The sequence below is a fragment of the Equus przewalskii genome, chromosome 22 (genome assembly GCF_037783145.1).
Source record: "Equus przewalskii isolate Varuska chromosome 22, EquPr2, whole genome shotgun sequence".
NCBI lineage: Eukaryota > Metazoa > Chordata > Mammalia > Perissodactyla > Equidae > Equus > Equus przewalskii.
In genome coordinates this window covers 33,901,555-33,927,153 of record NC_091852.1, presented here as the reverse complement: position 1 = coordinate 33,927,153, position 25,599 = coordinate 33,901,555, and the positions used below count along the sequence as shown (strand labels likewise).

At 34.7% G+C, this 25,599-nt stretch overlaps 1 protein-coding gene across 13 annotated transcripts in view; it reads right to left on the bottom strand.

Moving 5' to 3' along the window:
- CCDC171 (coiled-coil domain containing 171) overlaps positions 1–25,599 on the bottom strand; it is a 294,601-nt gene that overhangs the window by 112,456 nt on the left and 156,546 nt on the right. For all 13 annotated transcript variants that reach the window (XM_070590719.1, XM_070590726.1, XM_070590716.1 and 10 more), the window contains 3 exons: positions 21,366–21,592; positions 20,283–20,465; positions 12,562–12,747 (listed from right to left, as the gene is read on the bottom strand). In XM_070590719.1, the coding sequence (XP_070446820.1) occupies positions 12,562–12,747; positions 20,283–20,465; positions 21,366–21,592 (596 nt within the window). The remainder of the gene's footprint in view (positions 1–12,561; positions 12,748–20,282; positions 20,466–21,365; positions 21,593–25,599) is intronic.

Here is a 25,599-nt window from a genome sequence, read left to right as displayed (position 1 = left end):
TCACCAACCATTAAGATGTAGGTATTCTTTTCAATTAAATTCAATATATTCTCCACAAAGCCAAGTACTGTACTTTCCACACATTAAAGGCTCAAATATATGTATTAATTAATTAGATAACCAGAATTTATTTTTTAAGAAAGATAAATAGGAGGTTATTTTTTTAACTTCACAGAAAGATTCTTTGCTTTATTAAATGATCCTATAAATATAAAAATATACTAAAACTTTCCATAAATAATAAACACATCTAGTGTGTTTCAGATGTAACTGAAAGTTATAAGGAATAGATAACTACCCTTTACCAAGACAAAATAAGGAAATATAGTTATAGCTTTATTCTAATCCTAAATGATTCAGTCATTCTTAATGTCAAACTTACTAGGGAGAGAGCAAAATAAAAAAATCTCTTTTCATATAAGCAATGTCAGTTCAGGGAAGTCATTATGTCATTCAGTTTCTGTAATGTTCCCATTGTTTGCTAGCAATTCATAAATTAGTATCATTTCCTAATTTTTTATTTATAGGAGTCTAATTTACTCCTATACTGTCCCCCCCATCAGCATATTATCTATGAGCCCATGGTTTATTTTATTTTTAACATATTATGCAAACATCAAATATATTCTCAAAGAAGTGCATCATCAAATTACAATGTGTCAGCTAACTAGGACAGACCAACTCACTGGGGGACAACGGAATGGATTGTCAGAAGATGAGCCCAGTCTTAGGCTGGTACCAGCTACAGATAGCAGAAATATTTGAGGAGATTGAGCCTTTTAAGGTGCTTTGTTTTTCAATATTTATCTGTAACTGATTAATGCTAGGAAAATTATCCCTTTCCAAAGGAATACCACAAGTGCCAAGAGGAATACCACAAATGCCAATACCATGGCATTCCCAAAGGCTTCCAGTTATTGAAAATGCAAACCACAGGTCCCTACTCTAAAATTTAATTATCTTGACCACTTGTTATTTCACTGTTTATGTAAATGCAAACAGTAACTCTATGGTTCGACTAAATTCAACGAAAAATTATTAAGTTTCAGGTAGACACCAAAATTAGCTCTACCCTGTCAAGAATTCAGCCTCCTTACTCCAATCTACAATAATTTAAAAGTTGACACAAACCTACTGCTCATCAGCAGATGAATAACTAAATAAACAATAACTTATTGATGTATGGAATTCTGTGCATCAATTAAAATGATAAATGGATAGGTCATTTAGGACTTGTTGTTTAAGACTTAAAGAGTATAAGGCTACTTGAGTGCAAACGTGTGGTTTCTTGGCAACACAATTGCCTCAAAAAGTTGGTAGGCTTTTAATCTGTTTGCTTCCAGTCAGTGCCGTGTGCCAATAAGTACACCAAGATTCTTTCTTGGAGGTTACCCCCACTACTGGTTTCCTTGTCTCCATACACCCATGTGCGCAGGGATAGCGTGGGTACTCGAAGTTAATGGTGGTTACCCTGAGGCCATACAAGATAACGGGTGAGAATAAGAAAGCCATACCTCTAATTTGTTCTTTGCCATGGGACTGAATCATACTGGGCTCCTTCTAGACCCCAGATTTCTAGACTCTCTCTCTTCCCTTTTATTTATTCTCATGAGCTAACATTCTTTCCTGGATTCATCTCTGACATGCAGTACCTTGTTCAAAGCAGAATGTCAAAGCCAACACACATTATCATCAATTCTTTCCAACCACTTCCCCTAGAACTAAAGGGGAAGGTTGCCTCCTAAATCATCATGAGTATATTTTATTAAATGTTATGCCATGGCTTAAAATGAATTTCCATCTTTCCACCTCTGATATCAGTTTTCTCACCACAAACTGCCTGATCTCTACGCCAGTGCCTCATACTTTAGGTATTGGTTATAGCAGCAACCCAATTTAAGGTACAAATTCTGTATTAGCTCCCATAAGCATTTTACCCACAGGTTCACTCCTTCACTAAAGTAACTCTGTTTATTTCGATCATTCTTTCACCTACTCTGTTAACATGGAGTGTCTACCACTCAACAGAACCTGAGATCTCCTAAACATCAAAATATGTAAGGCAGGATCCAAGACAAAATGGTTAGTATAAATTGTTACTAAATTTAAATCCAAGCTTACTTAAAGTCAAGGAAAAAATAAAATACATTGGATATTTAGCTTTCATTGTCTTATGAACTACGCCATATTAAATAAAGAAATGTTGCCTAAAAGAAGTGCTTCAGAGGTTCAGCAGCACTAAAGATACTATAGACCAGGTCAACAATATAGAATATCTCAAGAATGGACTAGGGGGTGTGGAAAAAAATGAAAAACAAACAAATCCTTGACTAATTCTACTTTTTTTCATACAATATTTTCTATATTCATTTGTCTATACTTCCCAATAACAAAGAGGTGTACTGTCTAACTAATTATAGTTCCTGCCTTCAAAGTATGTTCCCTTCACTAACTTAAGAGTTCTTAGAGAACTTTGTAACTATTAAACTAGCAGTTCCATTCACTCAAGAGCAGCATCAGAAAGAGCCTCTCTTTCCTAAGCCCTTTGGCTCTGAAAGGTTTCTGCCTGACTAAAAGAATACTGCAGCTAAGTTTCAGATTCCATGACTAATGGGTCTACTACAGGCCTAGATGCTTCACATGATACCTGTCCTTTACACCAGCACTGTCCAGTAGAACTTTCTGGGATGACAGACATTTTCCGTACCTGTGCTGCCAACACGGCAGTCACTAGCTACAAGGCTACTGAGCACTCGAAATATAGACAGTGTGACTGAGAAACTGAATTTTTAATTAATTTAAATTTAAATAGCCACATGTGACTACCACACTGGATAGTGCAGATAATATCTAGGCACTGGACTCCATTATATACATTGGAAATATTGCTCATGACAAATATATCTATGCTGATTCTCAGACACATGTATCTGGTTCACAGTTTTGTTTTGTTTTTTGAGGAAAATTAGCCCTGAGCTAATATCTGCCACCAATCCTCCTCTTTTTGCTGAGGAAGACTGGCCCTGAGCTAACATCTGTGCCCATCTTCCTCCATTTTATATGTGGGACAGCTGTCACAGCATGGGTTGATGAGCGGTGCATAGGTCCACAGGTCCACACCCAGGATTCAAACCAGTGAAGCCCAGGCTGCCGAAGTGGAGCACATGAACTTAGCCACTATGCCACTGGGCTGGTCCCTCTGATTCACAGTTTTTGTCTCACTCCAATATCCACTCCACCATGCTATGGGTAACCCATTTAAAAATCTGACCTCTCCATTTTCCTTACCTCTTCATCGCCCCTACTTCATACTCCAACTCTGCACCCTGTTACCCCATGAACTTGTTCTGCGTCCAAAACCACTAATTCTCACTCCGATATCCACTCCACCATGCTATGGGTAACCCATTTAAAAATCTGACCTGTCCATTTCCCTGACCTCTTCATCGCCTCTACTCCATACTCCAACTCTGCACCCTGTTACCCCATGAACTTGTTCTGCATCCAAAACCACTAATTGAGCCACCCTGCTGTCTGATAACAAACAAATATTCTTTCAGGTTTATTGTTTAACTATAAATTGTATGACCATTCATTGATCTCCCAGTCCATTAGCCGTCTCCCTTCTTCATTTCCCTTTTAATCTAGGTTAGACCCAATGGCCAATTAATTTAATAATACTCTTGTTTGCACTCTATCATCCCTTACCCTTCTGCCTTCCTGACTAATACATCCACCAAAACTCCAACTCTTCAATAACTACATGAACCCATTTTTCACTGCATACATCTAAGCAGCCAAATGCCTTAAAGCCAACTATTATTACCACCAATTAATGATCATTCTCAAAAGAGCACTCCAATTATATTTCTGCCTAGCACTCTGGCTATATTTCTACTGCTGAATAGGTCTCCCTACCCTCTACAATGACTATTTGACTATTTCAAATCTTCTCTACTCTCCAACTGCCTTCCTCCTCTAAATACCCTCCTCATTCAAGGCATATGTTTGCCTGCTTCACAAAAAAAGAAGCATCATTGAGAACATTTACCAGTATCTCCCCTCATCGAACCCGCTCTTTTTCTACATATACAATAAGGGAGGCATCCCTCCTATCTAAAACCAATTCCTCCACTTGTACCTTGGCTCTTACATTTTCCAGGCTTCTCAAGAATCTTACACCAGTGGTTCTCAAAGTGTAGTTACCCACATGGCTAAGTACTGAATACTTTTCAAAAATAAAGACATGCACTATAAGAAATGCTAAAGGAAGTTCTTCAAGAAGAAGAAAAATGATACTAGATGGAAACATAAGTCTTATATAAAGGAAATATGGCTAAATATGGTAAATATGTGGGCAACGATAAAAGACAAATGTTTCCTTATTTTTTTCCATTTCTCTAAAAGTCTTATTTACCGTTTAAAGCAAAAATACTAACAACATATTGTGGGGTTTATAACATGTGTAAAAGTAAAAATCTATGACAATGGCAGTAAAGAGAATGAGAGAGAAGAAATCAAAGTATATTGCTGAAAGATTCTTACATTATACATACAGTGATATAACACTATTTGAAGATAGGCTGTGACAAGTAGAAGGAGCATATTGCAAACAATAGAACAACCCCTAAAAAATAAAACAAAGATGAATACCTAATTAGCCAACAGTAGGGATTTTAAAAAGTTTTAAAAAGTACTGAATACCTCTAAAGGGCTGGATAGTAAATATTTTAGGCATTGCGGGCCATATGCTCTCTGTTGCAACTGCTAAACTCTGCCATTGTAGTATGAAAGCAGCCCTAGTAAATATGTAAATAAATGGGCATGGCAGTTGTCCAGTCAAACTTTATATACTGATGGTGGGCTCAACTTGACCTGTGGGTGATACTTTGCTGATCTCTGATCTAATAAGCTTATCCCTTAATAGACAGAAAAAGAAAAGAAAATCTAATCCAAAGCATATAGAAGAATGGAAATAATAAATATAAGAACAGAAATAAATATCATAGAAAACAAACAATAGTGTAAGTTAAAGCCAAAAGTTGTTCTTTGAAATGAACAACAAAATTGATAAACTCCTAACTAGAGGAAAACAAAAAGAGAGAGAGAACACAAATTACCAGTATCAGGAATGAAAGAGGGATTAATTATCACAACAGATCCTACAAACATTTAAAAAATAATAATGAAATATTATAAGCAACTTTATACCAATAAATTTAATGTCTTACATGAAATTGACAAGCTGATTCTAAAATTTGTATGAAAATGCAATGAAACTAAAATAGCCAAAACAATTTAAAAAAAAAAACAAAGTAGAAGACTTAAATTACCTCAAAAATAGGAATTATAAGACTTCCTATAAAGGCACAGTCATTAAAACAATGTATAATTAGCATAAAGGAGGACATATAGATGACTGAAACAGAAATAAAGTCCAGAAGTAAATAAGTAAATACACACATACACACGCAACACAGGGGCCAATATAGAGGCCAAGGTAACTGAAGAGAGAAACGATCTTTTCAACAAATGGCACTGGAACAACTAAATATCTATATGGAAAAAAAACCTCAACACTTACATCAAACCATATATAAAAATTAACTCAAAATGAATGACAGATCTAAAGGTAAAAGCTAAGTAATAAATTTTCTAAAAGAAACCATAGGGAAAATCTTTTTGACATCAGAGTATGCAAACATTTCTTAGATAAAATACAAAAATGCACACAACATTTAAAAGTTGTAATGTGAACTGTTCAAAATTTAAAACTTCCACTTGAAAGATACTGTTAAGAAAACGAAAAGGTAAATCACAGACTGGAAGATAACATTCTCAATATTATTCTGAAAAGGACTTTTACAGAGAAGATAGAATTCTTACAACTGAATTAAAAACCCAACAACCCAAAGTTTAAAATGCCAAATTATTTCAGCAGATATTTCACAAAGAATACATACGAATGACTAATAATAAGTACACTAATAAATGCGTAACATCATTAGTTATCAGTGAAATGCAAATTAAAATCAAAAAAGATACCACCACATAACCACTAGAACAGATAAAACTAAAAAGACTGACAGTGCCCGGTATTTGCCAGGATATGACGTAAACGGAACTCACACTCCAGCGCTGGTGGAAACGTAAACTCGTGCAGCCCCTTTGGAAAAAGACTTTGGCAGTTTCTTAAAAATTGATTTACTCTTACCATGGTACCCAACAATTTTACTCCTAGATCTTACCCACGAGTAATCAAAACATGTATCTGCATAAGGACTTGTACAAGAATGCTCTTAGCACCTTTATTCATACTAGACCTAAATGGAAACAACCCAAACGTCCATCGACAGATGACTGGATAAACAAATTGCTGCATATCCATATAATGGAAAACTCCTCAACAATATAAGGAAACAACATAGATGAATCTCAAAAACGTTACACCAAAAGAAAGAAGTCACTCACAAAGAATACATCTTGTATGATTCCATTTATGTGTAACTCTAGGAAAAGCAAATCTCATCTAGAGTGATTGCCAGGCTAGAGCAGGGTGAGGGTAGAAAAGGGAACTGAATGGAAAAGAGTACAAGGGAAATTTAGGGGATAAAGGAAATATCCTAAATCTTGACTGTGGTAGTGGTTACACGTATGCATACATGTGTCAAAATGCACTGAGCCATACATATTTAAAGTATACATTACATTGTTATAATGATATCTCAATAAAGTCATTTTAAAAATTAAGTCATTACTCTTAGGATCTAATTGTCATTCTTTTCTAAGTAATCCTTTTCTTCCACAGCTTTTAAGATTTTCTCTTTGCCTTTGTTATTCTACAGCTTCATTATTATGTTTCTCGGTACTTATTCATTTTTATTTATCCCGCTCACAGTGGGTTCCTTTAATCTGAGAAGTTACTCTTTCTTAAAATCTATAAAATTCTCAGTCATTCTTGCTCAAAATCTTGACTTGCCCTAATTTTCTGTTTTTGAAAATTTATTAAACCTATTTCATTCTATCTTATCCTACTTTCATTCTTTTATTAAATCTATCTCATTCTCTTTTTCTTCTCTATTAACTTCCTGTCATCCATCACTTGGTCCCTCTGCAGAGCATTCTGGGTGATATCTTCAGCTGACTTCCAATTCACCAATAAGTTTTCACCAGTCTATCCAACGTTCAAACCATTCGTTGAGTTTTTAATTTCAATTTCTTGTCTTTCATTTATATTTTCATTTCTTGTCTTATCATTTCTATTCAAATCTTATCTCTTAGAATATTTAAAAACACTTAAATTATCTTTTAAAGTATGTTTCAACACTTTGAATATTCCTACCCTCAAAAGTGTACATTTTCTCATTTGATATGCAATTCATTTCTTTACATAGTTTGTAATCTGGAATTTTCAATAAAATTCTTTTGAGTGTTCTCTGAACTATAGAAGCTATATTCCAAGTTTCCTTCTACAAGGTCACACTGGTTCTACAAGGGTTGGTCCATTCTGAAGACAATTTCTTAGCTGAACAGTCCTTGGACATACAGGTAAACTAAGACCTTACATTCATTTGTGGCACAGGCTTGGGGTTCCAATTTCTTTGTGAATTTTTTCCTACTCAAAGTCCAGAGTAAATATCAAATTACCCTGTAGCTAGTAAGCAGGGGCTTTCTAGGCCCCATTTCACAGTAGGACAACCCTTCCAGACTACCTTCACACAGGTAGCTCTTTTCTAATCCAGAGGGCTTGAAGCCTAGATTTCCCTAATATTATGATTATCAACTCTAGCCTCCAGCTAGGTTTATACACTCCAAGGAGCTATTTAGACTTGAGCTCCTCTCACCATTTGGTTTTGGATATCGTCTTTATTTCTAGTATCTAGTATCTATTTCTAGTATCCAAGCATTTTGCTTGCTTTCTTTCAAGCTTGGCTATATACCCCACAATTCATTTGTTATATTCTATCTAGTTTCCACTTCCTGTTTTTGAAATGAGAAGGGAAGCCTTTCCACATTAAGCAAAACCTTGACACCAAAAAATGACAAGGACAGTATGAGAGAGATAAATTACAAAACAATCACAATTAGGAACATAGATTTAAAAGTCCTAAGTGAAAAATTAACAAACTGAGTGAAGCAATGCATTCAAAAAGAAAAATCATCACAACCAAATTGGGTTTATTTCAGAAATGCAAGCCTGGCTTAACATTAGAATACTGAATAATATAATTCAGGGGTCAGCAAACTTTAGATAGGAAATACTTTGGCTTTGTGTGCCACATACAGTGTGTCATGTATTCTTCCTTGGTTTTGTTTGTTTTGTTTCTACGATCCTTTAAACATGTAAAAAACATTCTTAGCTCACATGCCATACCAACACAGGCTGTCAGCCATAGTTTGCAAATCCCTGATAGATTTCAACTTGCTAACAGAATAAGAGAGAAAAATCATAGGATTACCTCAACAGATGCATAAAAATGTATTTGATAACATCCAACATCCATTCATGATTTTTGAAATTATGCATAATCTAGGAAGATAACTCCCTTAAGCCAGTAAGGATTATCAACTTAAAACCTGTAGGAGGGGGCTGGCCCCGTGGTTGAGTGGTTAAGTTCGCGTGCTCCGCTGCAGGAGGCCCAGTGTTTTGTTGGTTTGAATCCTGGGTGCAGACATGACACTGCTCATCAAACCACGCTGAGGCAGCGTCCCACATGCCACAACTAGAAGGACCCACAACGAAGAATATACAACTATGTACTGGGGGCCTTTGGGGAAAAAAAGGAAAAAAATAAAATCTTAAGAAAAAAAAAACCTGTAGGAAAGTTGGTTCTTAATGGAGAAATGTTAGAAAGATTCTCTTTAAGACTGAGAACAAGATGAGGATGCCTCCTGTCTCTACTTCTACTCACTGTATCCTAGCCAGTGCAATAAGGTAGGAAAAAAAATTGAAGGATTAAGCTTTGGAAAGGAAAAACAAAACTGTCGCTACAGAGCAAGTAATATGATGGTCTGTGCAGAAAACCCTAGAAAGTACAGATAAAGTACTATTCGAATTGACAAGAGAGTTTAGCAATGTGGTTGAATATAAGATTAACGTATCTCTCTGTTTATTCATGTGTCAGTTTCTTGGTTGATCTTAGTCTGTAGGGGCTCCTGAAGGAACTAAATTAGGCAGGCTTTCTTCCAGAGAAAATTTTACATTAGCTTCTAGCCACTACTGACACGAGATTATGCCATTCAAGTTACTAGGCAATTCCTTAAAGCGCGAATCTCAGGTACGAGGCCCGATCTGCTGGTAGAGCCCAAACTTTAGTCTCCTACTTCCAGCACTGGTTTTGCTATTTGCCTGCATGGTAAGCCCAGCTTCTGTTCACAGTGCTAAATGCGATTTTTGCTCACTTGGGTTTGTTGGTGTTGTTTGCTACATTTTTGTCCTTAGAGATTTCCTTTACTCTTTAATGCACTGCTGTAATACAGGAAGTGTCTTATCCAAAATCTAGCTGCATCATAATGAGAAGACCATTCCTATCATCAAGTCAAAAGCATGATTTATTAAAAGTATTACCTATAGAAGAACGATTAAAAACCAAATCTCAAAATGTTAAGAGCGATTATTTTCAGATGATAAGATATCAGTAACTTGTTTTCTCTTCTGTATTTTCCATATCTTCTACTCATGATCTTATTTTGTTTTTATAAAGAAGTAGCAGCAATACAGTTTTTTAAAAGAAGTTACACACAGGACACATTAAAAAAACTATTTGCTTAAGTATTATTGAAAAACACACAAGAATATTTATCAAGCATATACTTGCTTTTCAAACACTCTCAATTAATTCTCACAAAAGTTCTGCAACTTAAGTATCATCATCCTTAATTTTGCAGAAGAGGAAACTGAGGCTCAGAAAGGTTAAGTTATTTGCCCAAGTGGCAGAACTGGGATTTGAATTTGGAATCACGTGTTCCAAGGCCAGTGCTTTCTACACTGAACCATGCTGCCTCCCACAAGAGAGCATTTTCACATTACCACCTGCTAGTTCTAATTAAGAGACGGTAATTAAACAGTTCTCCACTCCTGACAACAATATTTAAGCTACTGGCATTTTAAAGAAATTAATATGAGCAGTTTTTTATCTGCTGGAAGACACTACACCTAAACACAAACTACAAGCTATTACGAAAAGAAAAGACTCCAATATGACACAGTTATGGGCTTTTCCAAAGTATACTTCATCTATTAATGGAACGGGAAGCACAAAAATGTTGTTCAAGGACCAACGTATTTATAAGAATGTTCACCTTGACTAGTAATCACAAGAAATACAAATTAGGATAATAACAACATATTGATCAAACTGGCAAAAACTTTTTAAATAGTAATAGCCAGTTTGGGTAAAAAATGAAACTCTTGTACATTTTAGGAGAGAACATAAGTGGTAAAAATTTGCTGTAGCCCACTTGATAATATTCACACTTTAAAACTTACATGGCTTTTAATGTCGTAATTCCTCATCTAGGAATTTATCCTGAGGAAATAATCACAGATATGTGCATAAAGATTAAGCTACAGGGTTGCTCGTCTTAGAATTACTTACAATAGCAAAAAAGAAAAAGAAAGAAAGAAAAAGAAACTGAAATGAATCTAAATCAACAATAATAAGAAATTAGGTTAATAAATTATCTATATTCAAAGAATTCCATCAGCCATTAAAGATGATGACACTGCTATATTTATTAGCATGGAAAGAAATTCTTCACATGATGTTTTAAAAAAGGAAATTAGAAACTAACATATAATAGTATGGTTGTATTCTTATTAACCTATATTAGGTTATATTTCTGTATTTGCAAAATGTAAAGTCTGAAATAATATATATCAAAATTTTGACAGTAGATATAACTGGTGATATGATTTGGGATTATTTAAATTTTAACTTTTATTCATCAATATTTCCTTATTTTTCCACAATGAATATTTACTACTTGTGTAAAAGAAACAAGGAGAAAAGAAAAAACACTGATATCATAGAATCATATCAGTTGGTAAGTAAAAATGTTTACAACTAGGATCAATACAAATAAGTCACAAAACAGTATATTAGTATGCTCTCACTTATGTAAGAAAAATGATATATGTTAGGTTGAGCCATATGAAACAGCTTGCATTTGTCTGTTTTTTTACTTATAAAAACAGCAATTTCAAATGGTTCAACTTAAAACATATATTAGGAAAAATATACTTTAAAATGTTAATAGTATCCTGCGAGTTTTTTCTTCTTCATATATATTTCCTTCTTTAAATTCATCTGTATTTTCTTCTTTTAGTTTTCAATATATTCTAATTTTTCCGAAAAACTAAATCCCATTTTCAATATTTACAGGCCAGGAGACCCTGAGCAAATCAACTGAACTCTCTCAAGTTTATTAAAAACCAATGGGAATAATAGTAGTAGGTAGTTTAAGAGTGAAGTAAGGTATTTCACGTAGAGACTGCAGCATGGAGCCTGGCATGCGTATGCTGTCAATCAATGGCCCATAGAATGTGGAAGTTGGGAAGGCAGATATGAAATCTGACTCCTTAGGTCTACCACTTATTAATGGTTGTGTAACTTCTGTAACCTTTGTGTAGCTCAGTTTTTTCCTCTACAAAATGGGAATAACCCCATAGAGTTTGTGTGAGGATTATATGAAATAATTGTTTATAGAGTATTTAGCATGGTGCCTGACAAACAGGAAGCTCTCAATAAATTTTGACTATTTTATTAGTAGTATTAGTATCAGTACTTAGCTATTAGAATAAATATATAATATTTGTATAATAAATTATATAGCTCTGAGTTGCTTACAGTATCAGGTATGACAACGAATATAGAGGCTTTGTTTTATCATTTTGGTTATCCTGGAATAAGCTGTTCCATTCTAGTGTGTACCACCCCACTAGTGAAAACTCCACAAGTATTATAATCATAAACTAGAATTCTATTATATTTTATAGTCAACATTTCCAAAAGATACCATAGTGCTAAATCCATGAACGAAATTTTCTAAATGACAACTATTTTATTGTAATTTCTCCTTTCCCTTCTAAATACCTTTCCCACAAATATATAACAGGGAGAACAATTCTTCCTGACCAAACTTGCCTCCTCCACAAACATGCGCTTATATAAGAATCAGAGAGACTAACACTCAAAATCTTTCAAAATCCAAAAGATTCGTGGAGTTTCAATGTCCAGAGGGCATCAAACAAGAAAAAGAAAAGAACCAAGAGAGGAAGAAACAAGGAAGATAAATGAAACAAAGAAGAAAATTATTATTGGAAAAATTTCCACTTTGCTTTCAATTAGCATGTAAAGTCTACTTTTACATTTTCAATACATGTGAACGCATGCTTGGAACCGAGGTCCCAGAATCATGTTTCATTCCATCCTTTATAAGCTCTTATAGAATAAAATTTCATATCTTGGGATCTATTCCCTATTCAGCAGACATACACAATTCCCTCCAAAGACCCACACCTCGAGGACATGAACCATTACGTGAAGGATGTTTTCCGACCTTAACAGCTTCTCCAAGAGTTTGGTTTTTGTCAGCTTCCTCACTGGAATGCAATTCAAGTCTATAATTCAACTCCTGTAGCTGTTGTGCCTGTTCATTCAATAGCATTTGTGCCTGCTGCTCCCGAAGTAACGCATTATTCAGCTCTTCACATGCACTTTCAAACTTCTCATGGGTGATCAATTTCTGAAAAAAGGAAAAAAAATTTAATTACAAGCTGGCTGCATTGTTGTACCATTTAATATTCAGAACTATATTTGCTAACATAAGGAGTGTAATACAAACATTTCTTAATGTCTGATACATGACAAAAAATACAATTTGGTTTTTTTCTAATTTCATAAGTCAAGATAAAAAACATCACTCTGGTTTTTAAAAGCACAACAGCCATACTCCAAAAGTTATCATTTTTAATCAAATAAAATCTTAGGAAACTTACTTCAAGTTCTAAATAATTCCATAACGTTCAGTTTAAATGTTGGTACGTGAGCACTTTTTATAAAGATTAGGATTGTGGGAATTAAAGCCTTCAACAAGTCCCTAGCTTTTAAATGATCACCTGAAAGTCTGTGTACATTACCACTCTGGGTCTCCCAGGTCCAACATCCCCTCCTTGGAGAGGCCTTACCAAACCATACTTCCCTGGCTCCACCACCTCTCACATTATCATACCTCCTGCTTTTATTTTCTTCACAGCCGTTGTCACCATCTAAATTCATCTCATATAGCTGTTCACTTTTTTTATTTCCTGTCCACTCCCTGCTACCAACCAAATATTTAAGGATGTGAGCTCCACTGGGTAGGGACCTCGTTCAGCTTGCTCACCCAACACACAGAAGAGCACCTGGCTCTCAGTAGGTGTTCAGTAGACAGTTGTTGAATGAAAGAATATTCATCTATAAACATACCAATAAAATTGTGCACTATAATATACAACACAGTTTCTACAATATCCTGACTGCTTTGGAGAGCCGAGCACTCCACTCTGGAATAACTAAGGATAGTTCTAGACTGGCCATCGCTTAAGGGGTATAGAATCCAGGGCAGGATACACTTGTATTAGCTCCTGTTCAAAACATTTAAGCAAATGAAAATTAATTACAACAAACAAGAGACATCTTGATCTTGAAGTACAAAGAACAGGAAAGTTTGACAAAAGGTAGGTAATCTGAGAAATATATATGGAAAACCACCAGGAACCATGCAGGTCACTTCATCACGCTAAGTGTGCATGTATCTATTTAAGGCTGATAAATTTCCCATTGTTGAAAAGAATTTGAGGTGGATCAATATAATTAACCATAAATATAAAGCAAACTGATTTAAAATTTTTAAAAATCTAGGAGGAGGGAAGAGCTGAATAAACATCCTATTGATTCTAGACATCTGGAATATGTAAATTACTGCAGTTGAATGTGGACTTTCTCTCTGAACTTTCTGACAAATGAGACAAATGTGTTTAGTTATAGTTTCCTCACGGGCCAACAACAGCAAGCATGCAGTTCATGTAGAGAGAAAAACTGTTGCTGGAACTAAGTTTGAGGATAAGTTTATTACATGGGTCTTTCTATATCACAATATATTAGCACTGAGTTTTACTTTGGCACCAGCTACCTTGCCTGCTACCTCCTAAAAGCAACTATATTTTACTATTATTTGCCTTTTTGAAGGTGTATATAATGCATTCCTCAACACTGATTAAATTTTAAAAGTAATGAATGAACAACAGCGACGGTGCAGCATAAAAATAGATGCCTAAGGATTTACCTAGGTTAATACAAAGTAATAAAAATGATCACAAGTCACACGGGGAAAGTTGTCTCATTTCCTGAGAGTCATCTAGTAAAGGTGTGTCTAATACATGACTGATACTTGGACAGTGTTTGATTTTAGGAAACATATCTTTTTACTCCTCTTAACAGTTGCCTCACTCTCCATATTGTCCTATTACAACTAAACACTCCACTTTCTAACCATCAACTCTGACAGCCTCCTCTCAGCACTCCAGCTCCATCTCAAGTCTTAACATCCTTCTATTCCCTGACACAATAGCACTCATCCGGCTCTGGTAAACAGATATTTTTGTACTTCTTCTACCTTTTATTTGTTATGTTTTTTAAACTTCCACTGCTTGCCATCAGACCATTCTGTCCTTTGCAATCCACTTGACCTCTATAAATCATGATCCTCATCATTTTGCAAGACTTTCCCACTCCTACAAAATTTCTCCTTTACCTAAAAACTTAGTTGATTTTAGCCTCTCTTTTGTCCATTTATCCCTCCCAGAGACTGGCACAATTCTGTTCGCTCTTCTACAAGTAAATCGGATCAAACAAGTGTAACAATGGAAATTAATAAAGAAGTGGTATGTGAAAGCAGTTGTAAGGAGCTAATAAACCAACAAAAGGTCATGGGAATTAGCTGGTAAAGAACAACTGTCAGTAGATGAACATGGTATTGCAGAACAATGAAAGTACTGAATAGCTTTTGGCAGGCAGGGTGTTCCCTTTATGTTACAATTTTAGACCAATTATAAAAAAGCTACTTTATTTCCCTCCTACATACTTAGCCTGAAATCAGTGACAGATGACGGTTGCAGGGACATTCCCCAATTTTTTTAGAAGAAAATAGCATCATTTTCCATCTATTTTGTTTTTAATAAAACAATCGTTTATTAACACAGCTAGATATGAACATTAATCACTACAGTGAAGTGGCTAAAAGTATGAGTTTTGGAGACCAACTACCCAGGTTCAAATCCTGTCATTTCCATTTACTAAATGTGTGACTTTGAACAAGTTACTTAGCTGCTCTGTGTTCCATATTCCTCATCTATAAAATAAGGATAATCATAGTATCAACCCATTATTAATATGAGAGGACTAAATGAATCAACATCCTAAACTGCTTAGGGTCAATGCCTAACACATGGTCAATACAGTCATTAAATGTTAGAAATCATCACTTTATAATTGTATACCTTACAATTTTAAGTCAAAATACAAAAAATGACATATCTCATTTTCTCAATTATTACCTAAATTAATCTTATTTTTATTTCTAAACTTTAGTGGAAGTAATTCACACTAAAAATTTCCTGGAACATACTCTCAGCTTTTGCTGTAAGCCGGTTATTCAACCAAAGTCCTTACCAGAAGATTCTGTCACCTTCCAGGAACTTTTCTTCAAATGCCAATCTTCTCTCTAGATTATAGAAACCGAGTCCTGACTGCTTCCAAACTAATCAAAGACGTTAGCCTGTTTTCCTAATAATTAACTATGAACTAGAAATTCACATTGTGTAGAATACCTAGAATTCTTCATACATATTCCAGGGAACAACATACATAATCTTCCAATTTTCAGGAGAGTCACTACTATACAAACCTAAATATAGTTGACTATATTCTAAACCTCAAATTGCATCAATGGCTGTCTCTTTCCATTTTGGCAGACCACCTCAAGATCCCAAATTTAATTAGTATATACAATTGAGGAGCTGGCCCAGTGGCACAGTAGTTAAGTTCACACACTCCATTTTGGCGGCCCAGGGTTAGCAGGTTCAGATCCTGGACGCAGACCCAAATGGTGCTCATGAAGCCATGCTGTGGCAGCATCCCACATACAATATAGAGGAAGACTGGTACAGATGTTAGCTCAGGGCCAATCTTCCACACCAAAAACTAAATAAATAAATAAAAGTATAATCAGCTCTATACGATTTAAGTACAATGGCAAAAAAAAGGAAAAAAATTAATACCTATGAATAGTGGAAAAGTCAAATGAATTTTGATACATTCATATGATAGAATAGTATTCAATAGTCTATAACGAAATTAATAATAAATGACACAGGAAAATACAGTATTTTAAGTAAATATATATATTTATACATATATTTTTGCAAATTGTACCTGCAAAATCATTCCAAATATGCATGCATAAGGTCATGCACATGCACATACACACAAAGAAAAATGTGGGGACAAAATTCATCCACACTTAAACAGCTATTGGTTCTGGTGGTAAGATTAGAGTGATCTGAGCTTTCTTCTAAATGCTTTCTTATGTTTTTATTTATGGCTATCACATATTACTTTCATAATCATAAAAAAAATGCTGAAGCAACTCCTAAATTTTACCTTCTCTGAACAAAAAAACTAAGAAAGTGAGGAAAAAACTGTGGTGTCTTTAGACATTCACTGACAAGAAAGCTCTTACTATCTTCAATGAGAAGGGTAATTCACAATTATCTGACTTGTGAAATTTATAGGAACTTTTTGCCCTTCGAAGGTACAGCTATTTCAAATAATAACTAACATTAGCAATTTATATGATACAGGATTAATAACTGCTATCTGCTGCTGCCTCTGGTTCCACAAATGTTAAAACTACAAATTCCAAATTAACCATTTAAAAGTACATTTAAACTGAAGTTAAACCTGCAAAACTTAGGTTTCCTAAAGAAAGGAGCACTAAAAGGAGCTTGTTGCTAGATGTGAGCAACTTATGAATATAAGTACTCATATTTATATTAGCTGTCATCAGTTTTATGCAGCTTTGAAGTTTCAGGGTAATCTTTTAACTCTATATTATTACATCCACATTAAGAACAGCAATGTTAATAACTAACCTGGGTGCAAATAAAATATGTGGGTATCTCCATTTTATTGTGCTTCATATATTTACAATTTTGATCTTGATCTAATGTTATTTGGCATATAGACTTTCTTTTCTCAGCTATCTTCTGCTTTTTTAAATAATATATATAAATCCTTGATGGAAGTTAGACAAATTGAACACTTCTTAGGAAAAACAATTTCATTTCACACTAAATAATCCAACTTACTCAAAATATTCAATATAAAAAGAGAAGAGGGGAAATTCCACCCCCGACTCCAAACAGCAGGCTCCTCAATTGGGGGCATTTTACTTATTTATTAATTTTTACTATACATTTGGAGGTTTATGTGCTATAGCAGTTAAGCTATCCTAACTAAAACTTACACTTTTTCTACACTTTCAGTCACAGTACACATTTTAACAGGGCCACAAGTTCTGCTGGCACAGAAGCTGCACTTTTTTTTTTAATTTTTATTTTTATAGCAGTAACATTGGATTATAATATTATATAACCTTCAGGTGAACATCATAATATATTTCAAATCCTGTGCAGATTACATCATGTTCACCACCCAAAGACCAATTATAATCCATCACCACACACATGCACCTAATCATCCCTTTATCCTCCTCCTTTCCCCCTACCCCCCCTGGTAACCATCACTCCAATCTCTGCTGCTATGTGTTTGTCATTGTTTTTATCTTCTACTTATGAGTGAGACCATACGGTATTTTACTTTCTCCCTCTGACTTATTTCACTCAGCATAATACCCTCAAAGTCCATCCATGTTGTCACAAATGGCCGGATTTCATCATTTCTTATGGCTGAGTAGTATTCCATGGTGTATAAATACCACATCTTCTTTATCCATTCATCCCTTCTTAGGCACCTAGGTTGCCTCCAAGCCTTAGTTATTGTGAATAATGCTGCGATGAACATAATAGGGGTGCATGTATCTTTATGCATTAGTGTTTTCAGGTTCTTTGGATAAATACCCAGCAGTGGGATAGCTGGATCATATGGTAGATCTATTCTTAATTTTCTGAGGATACTCCATACGGTTTTCCATAGTAGCTGCACCAGTTTACACTCCCAGCAGCAGTGTACAAGGGTTCCCTTCTCCCCACATCCTCTCCAACACTTGTTGTTTCCTGTCTTGTTAATTTATAACAAGACTGAAGTGAAGTGACATCTCATTGTAGTTTTGATTTGCATTTCCTTAATAGTTAATGATGTTAAACATGTTTTCATGTACCTATTGGCCATCTGTATATCTTCTTTGGAGAAATCTCTGTTCAGATCTTTTGCTCATTTTTTAACTGGGTTGTTGGTTTCTTTGTTGTTGAGACGTGTGAGTTCTTTGTACATTTTGGATATTAACCCCTTATCTGATACATGGTTTGCAAATATCTTCTCCCCATTGTTAGGTTGTCTTTTCAATTTGTTGATGGTTTCCTTTGCTGACCAAAAGCTTTTTAGTTTGAAGTAGTCCCATTTGTTTATTTTTTCTTTTGTTTCCCTCACCTGGTCAGACATGGTACTTGAAAATATGCTGCTAAGACCTATGTCAAAGAGCGTGCTGCCTATGTTTTCTTCTAGAAGTTTCATGGTTTCAGGTCTAACATTCAAGTCTTCAATCCACTTTGAGTTGATTTTTGTGCATGGTGTAAGATAATGGTCTACTTTCATCTTTTGCACGTGGCTGTCCAGTTTTCCCAACACCATTTATTGAAGAGACTCTCCTTTCTCCATTGTATGCTCTTGGCTCCCTTGTCGAAAATTAGCTGTCCATATATGTGTGGGTTTATTTCTGGGTTCTCAGCTCTGTTCCACTGATCTGTGTGTCTATTTTTGTGCCAGTACCATGCTGTTTTGGTTACTATAGCTTTGTAGTATATTTTGAATATACTACAGGGAGTATGATACCTCCAGCTTTGTTCTTTTTCCTCAGGATTCCTTTGGCTATTCGGGGTCTTTTGTTGTTCCATATAAATTTTAGGATTCTTTGCTCTATTTCTGTGAAAAATGTTGTTGGAACTTTGAGAGGGAATGCACTGAATCTATAGATTGCTTTAGGAAGTATGGACATTTTAACTATGTTAATTCTTCCAATCCAAGAGCACAGAATATCTTTCCATTTCTTTGTGTCTTCTTCAATTTCTTTCAACAATGTTTTATAGTTTTCAGTGTACAGATCTTTCATCTCTTTGGTTAAATTTATTCCTAGGTATTTTATTCTCTTGGTCGCAATTGTAAATGGGATTGTATTCTTAATTTCTTTCTGCTACTTCATTGTTAGTGTATAGAAACGCAACTGATTTTCGTACATTGATTTTGTATCCTGTGACTTGACTGTATTCATTTATTAATTCTAAAAGTTTTTTAGTGGATTCTTTAGGGTTTTCTGTATATAAAATCACATCATCTGCAAATAGTGACAGTTTCACTTCTTCTTTTCCAGTTTGGATCTCTTTTATTTCTTTTTCTTGCCTGATTGCTCTGGCTAGGACTTCCAATACTATGTTAAATAAGAGTGGTGAAAGTGGGCATCCTTGTCTGGTTCCTGTTCTTAGAGGGATAGCTTTCAGTTTTTCTCCATTGAGAATGATATTAGCTGTGGGTTTGTCATATATGACCTTTATTAGAAGCTACACTTCTTTAAACATCTGGTATAACTCTTTTTTTCCAATTGAGAAAAAATTGACATATAACACTAAGTTTAAAGTGTACAATGTGTTGATTTGATGCACTTATATATTGCAAAGTAATTACCACTGCAGCATTGACTAATACTTCTATCACATCACATAATTATTATTTCTTTCTTGTGGTGAGAAAGATCTAGTCTCTTAGCAATTTTGAAGTATATAATACAACATTGTTGGGGCATTTTAGAAGTTTTCTAAAGAAAAAGAAATCCTATTAAGGGGATTTTGAATTATTTGAAAAAGCAAACATAAAAAGTTAAGGAAAACAAATACGCATTTGTTCTCTGATAGGGTGTGTATGTGTACATGTATATATACATACATATATACACATACTGTCAGAGCAGAGCTCACCAAAGCCACAGTTTTTTAAATCATACATACTTACAGTCTGTTTAAATTCATTTAATTGCATTTGGAGCCCCTGGGCTTTGTCAAGCTCCTTTTTCATTTCATTCACATTTCGTTTGAATTCCGTGACCTCCAAGCGCAGTGAGCGGCGCTCAACTTCTGCTGCGTGCAGTCTTTGTGTAAATCCAAATATTTGCTTCTGTAATGATGCCGTGCTTTTCTGTTGTCAAACAAAAGCAATTTTACAAGCAGTAACTACAGATTTACTAAGAAGTCAATAGCAATGACCATTTTGCCAAATTAAATGTAACTTACGTTATACAGAGAACAATACCATCTGCTACTGAAACTTAGAGGTGAAAGCTGTATTTTTTATGTGACCAATAATTTGGCTCATATGAAATGAACAACTAAAGAAAATAAATAATCTGGATGGCAAGAAAATGTAATTGACAACTGTTTATGTCTCATAGAATTCTGTTGCCCTATACTTATAGAGAATAGTAAATTCATAACTCATGCCAGAACTTCTGTATTTTGATATTTTGGACACTTATTTGGAAGCAGCCAGCCCTCGCGGTCTACTAGTTAAGATTCAGGGCTCTCACCACCACCGCCTGGGTTTGTTTCCCCGTCAGGGAACCACTCCACCCATCTGTCGGTTGTCATATTGTAGCAGGTGCGTGTTGCTGTGATGCTAAAAGCTCTGCCACGGGTATTTCAAACCAGCAGGGTCACCCATGGTGGATAGTTTTCAGTGGAGCTTCCAGACTAAGACAGACTAGGAAGAAGGACCTGGCCACCCACTTCCGGAAAAATCAGCCACAAAAACCCTGTGAATACCAGTGGAGCGTTGTCTGATACAGCGCTGGAAGGTGAGAGGATGGCGCAAAAAGACCAGGGTTTCACTCTGCTGTACACAGGGTCGCTAGGAGTTGGAATCAACTGGAGGACACTAACAGCAAATTTGGAAGTGCTTTTATTGCTTATATGAAAAGATTACATGAAATCTAAAGGAATCTAGAAACACTGAGGTACAACTAATTTAAACTATAAACATCTGATTCAGAATTAAATTTTCAAATCCAAAAGTCACTATTTACTGAAATTGTATACATACCAAAATGGGCACATAGCCACGAAGACCGTATTTCAGGGCCAGTGTGTTTACTTTATGAAGTCCTCGGGCCAGCCTCTGAACCAAGGAGTCTTTTTCTACATATGTAATACTCCAGCTACTATGCAAAGGTATACTCTCCATCGCCAGACTAATTTTATCCATGAGTTTTGCAAAAGAATTCTTGGCTGCACCTACAAGTAAATGTCCACAAATTCTGGAATTTGGATCTTCAAAAAAAGACAAAAAGACACAGAAAAATGTGAATTGTCTCTTGTTCATTTCACAACACTGCCAATCACAACACAATGAAAATATTTTCTCAATTATATAATTCCCATTTACCTCTGGGAATTCATTCAAAAAGTCCCCTCCCACATAAATTTTCACTATGAAAAACATAATTCACTTACTAAACAATACATTTATCTAAAGAAATCTACAAAATTTACATATGGTATGTCTTTCACACTGAACAACATGACACTAAAAATTTATCATCACCCTTTTCTTTGTTTTAAAACCAACATAAATTCATTTTCTATTTACAACTACCAAAGCTTGTTACCTTAATGTCATACTATTTATATTCTCAGACAAGAAAATATAATTTGCCTTATTCCAAGGCAATTAAAATTTTACAGCTACAATTACTTATTTCCCCACAGGATTCTGGTAATCATCTCTCTCATATAATGGACTTAAGGTCCCAGCATATCCAACATGGCATGCTTACTGCTAGATTCATCAGGTCTGTAATTAATAATTGTGTTTAATGTTGATAAATAAAATTGTCAGTGCTCTTTCTACTAATTGGTATTCCAGATAACGGTTAATAGGTTTATTTATGCCTTAATAAAAGTCGTGTAATTTAGTTTTCCCTCTGCTAGGCAGGTCTTAATCTGTCATTACTTGTCTATGATACTATCCATGTAAAATGACAAGCATGAAGAGATTATGTAAATTCAGTAGTATACCATTCTACATTTCAAGAGCCTCTGATGCTGGAGTTAATTTAAATCTTATCTTTACATCATAAGCACAAAAAAGCATATTTGGCCAGTTTTATCAAATAGAAAAATGTTTTATAATTCTAGGAATACATATGTTTCAACACTAAAGAGCAACATTGACTGAGAAGGTGATCAATCAATGGTTTTCTGTGTCATAAAGAACCATCTCACAGAGGCCCTGTGTTCAAAATTTGAGCCTTATTTTATTTCTTTTATTCTTCAATGTATAAAAGGAAAAATAAATCTTTAAATTTATGCAGCAGTCAGAATTTGAAAACCACATTGCTTAAAAGTTATACATAAAATACAAATTGTTAATTGGATAAAAGCATACTATCCTCCATTTGGATTTATTTCTGTCAGTTATTGATGAACTGACTTCTAAGAATATAATATAAGGTAATATAAGTTTAATTCTGTATGCCTCTCATAAATACTGAGAATCCCATGCACAGAAGGTATACGAAGTATAACTAAAATACACAGTTCCTATGTTAACAATCATATTCTTAAAGTAAATCATGAATGAAAAAGAATTTAGCATTATATACAGTCAACATATAATGCAGAACACTGAGTTTAAACAATTACTGTACTACAGTATGCATTTAATAGGTCGCTGCTGAATAAATGACAAACAGGAAAATTTACTTATTTCTATATAATATTCAATATAATACATTATTCCAATACCTAATATATGTATTCCCTGTTTCTCCAACTAGTTTGCAACTCCTTAACTGTGTCATTTTTCATCTTAGTAAACTTTTTACCTTCATTGTGCTAGCCTAGCATATATGAGTATTTTTTACATGTTTGTTGGATTAATTATATTTATTTTTACTTCCACAGCAGCTGCAACAATGCTGAATACAAGAGTGCATTCAATGATACAAAGAGAAATTATTAATATTAACTTTTAATGTATGTCAAAAGTTATTCTTTTTAAATAAATTTGATAAAAGCTCATTGAGGAAATTTTCAGGAATATAAAAGTAATAAAATTTTCACAAAGAGCCTTTAGAAGCAAAAGTCAACTAAAATTAAATTTTAATGAATAGTGGTTTTTTTACAATATCACAGAAATGTGTTGGGTATACACTAACCACTCTGAAAGGTGAAATTAAGTGACAATACAATTCCACAAGGCATTCTTCTGAATTTTTAAGAAGTAGGAAAAAGGTACACACTCTAAGTTCCTGATCACTACTTTCATGAATTACAGAAAGAGCACTAAATAATTTATGCTTTGAGGAGTAAGAAGTGTTTTTACGACAACTTCACATTATACAGTATAGAGTACAATTAATTCAATATTCAGGAAAGGAAGAAACAAAAAAATTCTTTAGTGACACAGTTGTAGAATTATTTGTATAATGATACAGAAATAAGAGAAAAAAATAAGGTCACTAAAATTCCTCACGTCTAAACTTGTCTAGACTATTTAAAATGTTTGACTTGCTACAGTTAACAAATTCTTATTTATGTTAAATACATTTGTTAATTACTTTTCCCCTATTTAATAGCATGTCTCAAGAAAGAAGAGGACTCTATGTTCTGCAATTACTTTTTCCAATTGAAGTGGCAATATTGCACATCTAAGGTTAAAATCTTAAAAACAAATTCATAAAGAATTATTTCAACCATTAGTTCTAAACCTGTGGACTACAGATCTTGGGCAGCGGGGAGGGGAGGCTGAAAAGTTATTATGAGAGTTCCACCATTTTTAACTGAAGTAATTATTGCCATTTGGTCTTTATTTAGCCTTAAAAATATATACAGCATGAATGCAGCCAGCCTGGTGGTGTAGTGGTTAAGTTCACACACTCCGCTTCGGCGGCCCAGGGTTTGCCGGCTCAGATCACAGGTGTGGACTTAGCACCACTCATCAAGCCATGAAGTGGCGGCACCCCACATATAAAATAGAGGAAGATAGGCACAGATCTTAGCTCAGGGTCAATCTTCCTCAGCAAAAAGAGGAGGATTGGAGGCTGATGTTAGCTCAGGGCTAATCTTCCTCAAAAAAAAAAAAATATATATATATATATACACAGCATGAATAATATATGCTCATGATGTTGTGAGGATTTAAATTAAAACTTCTTTAAAGCATTACAGAAGTCAATTGCTACTAAAAATAACAACTATATGTGCGGAGAGAGCAGTCCACAATATATTTTCTTACTAAAATGGAGTCCTGACTCTCAGAAAGATTGAGAAACACTCCTTTAATGAAAAGAGAGAATGGTGAGTAATTATTTAATTAATATATGTAAATATGTAATTATTCAATTTAATAATGTTAGTTATGAGTATAATAATAATCAGCAGTAATAATAATGAGCAATGTTAATAATAATGTTAAAAATGTTAATCATGCATAATGTTAACTGCATTAAATTCTGACTCAATTCTGTACACTTGGAAACATTTTGTTGTCCTTGACATCTCCATCTCCCTTGTCATCTTCCCCACATCCTGTCGTTAATGCTTCCCCAATCTACCCAGTTTTCTCTGTGACCATGGCCTTATCTCACTTATATTCTTGAAAGAGTCTCCCTACTCTTCTCCAGTCTTGCTCTTCTTCAATCCATCCTCCACTGTAGATAAAGTGACTTCTAAAACACCAATAGGATCTTGTCACAACCCCTGCTTTGAAGCCTCAATGAGCCTCTTCAGATTTAGGAACAAATCTCCAACTCCTTAAAACACAGCTCATAAGGCCATACATGGTCTGATCCTTGATTACTTTTCCAGGAACATCTTTCACTATTATCTCTTTTACATGCAACTCCTTTCAAGTGACCTCAACACATCACAATCTTAAAGCATTCCTCTGAGCAAAAATATTGCTTGTGTCTCCAAACAGTTAATAATTCGGAAAGAGTGAAAATGGATATCAGTTTCAACCCTGATAGCCAATCATTATGATAAGATTCAAAGCAGTGTTCTATCTAAAATAAATTTCAGGGGTCAGCTCGGTGGCGCAGTGGTTAAGTGTGCACGTTCTGCTTCTCAGTGGTCCGGGGTTCACCGGTTGAGATCCCAGTTGCAGACATGGCACTGCTTGCCACACCATGCTGTGGTAGGCATCCCACATATAAAGTAGAGGAAGATGGGCATGGATGTTAACTCAGGGCCAGTCTTCCTCAGTGAAAAGAGGAGGATTGGCAGCAGTTAGCTCAGGGCTAATCTTCCTCAAAAAAGAAAAAAGTTTTAAATGA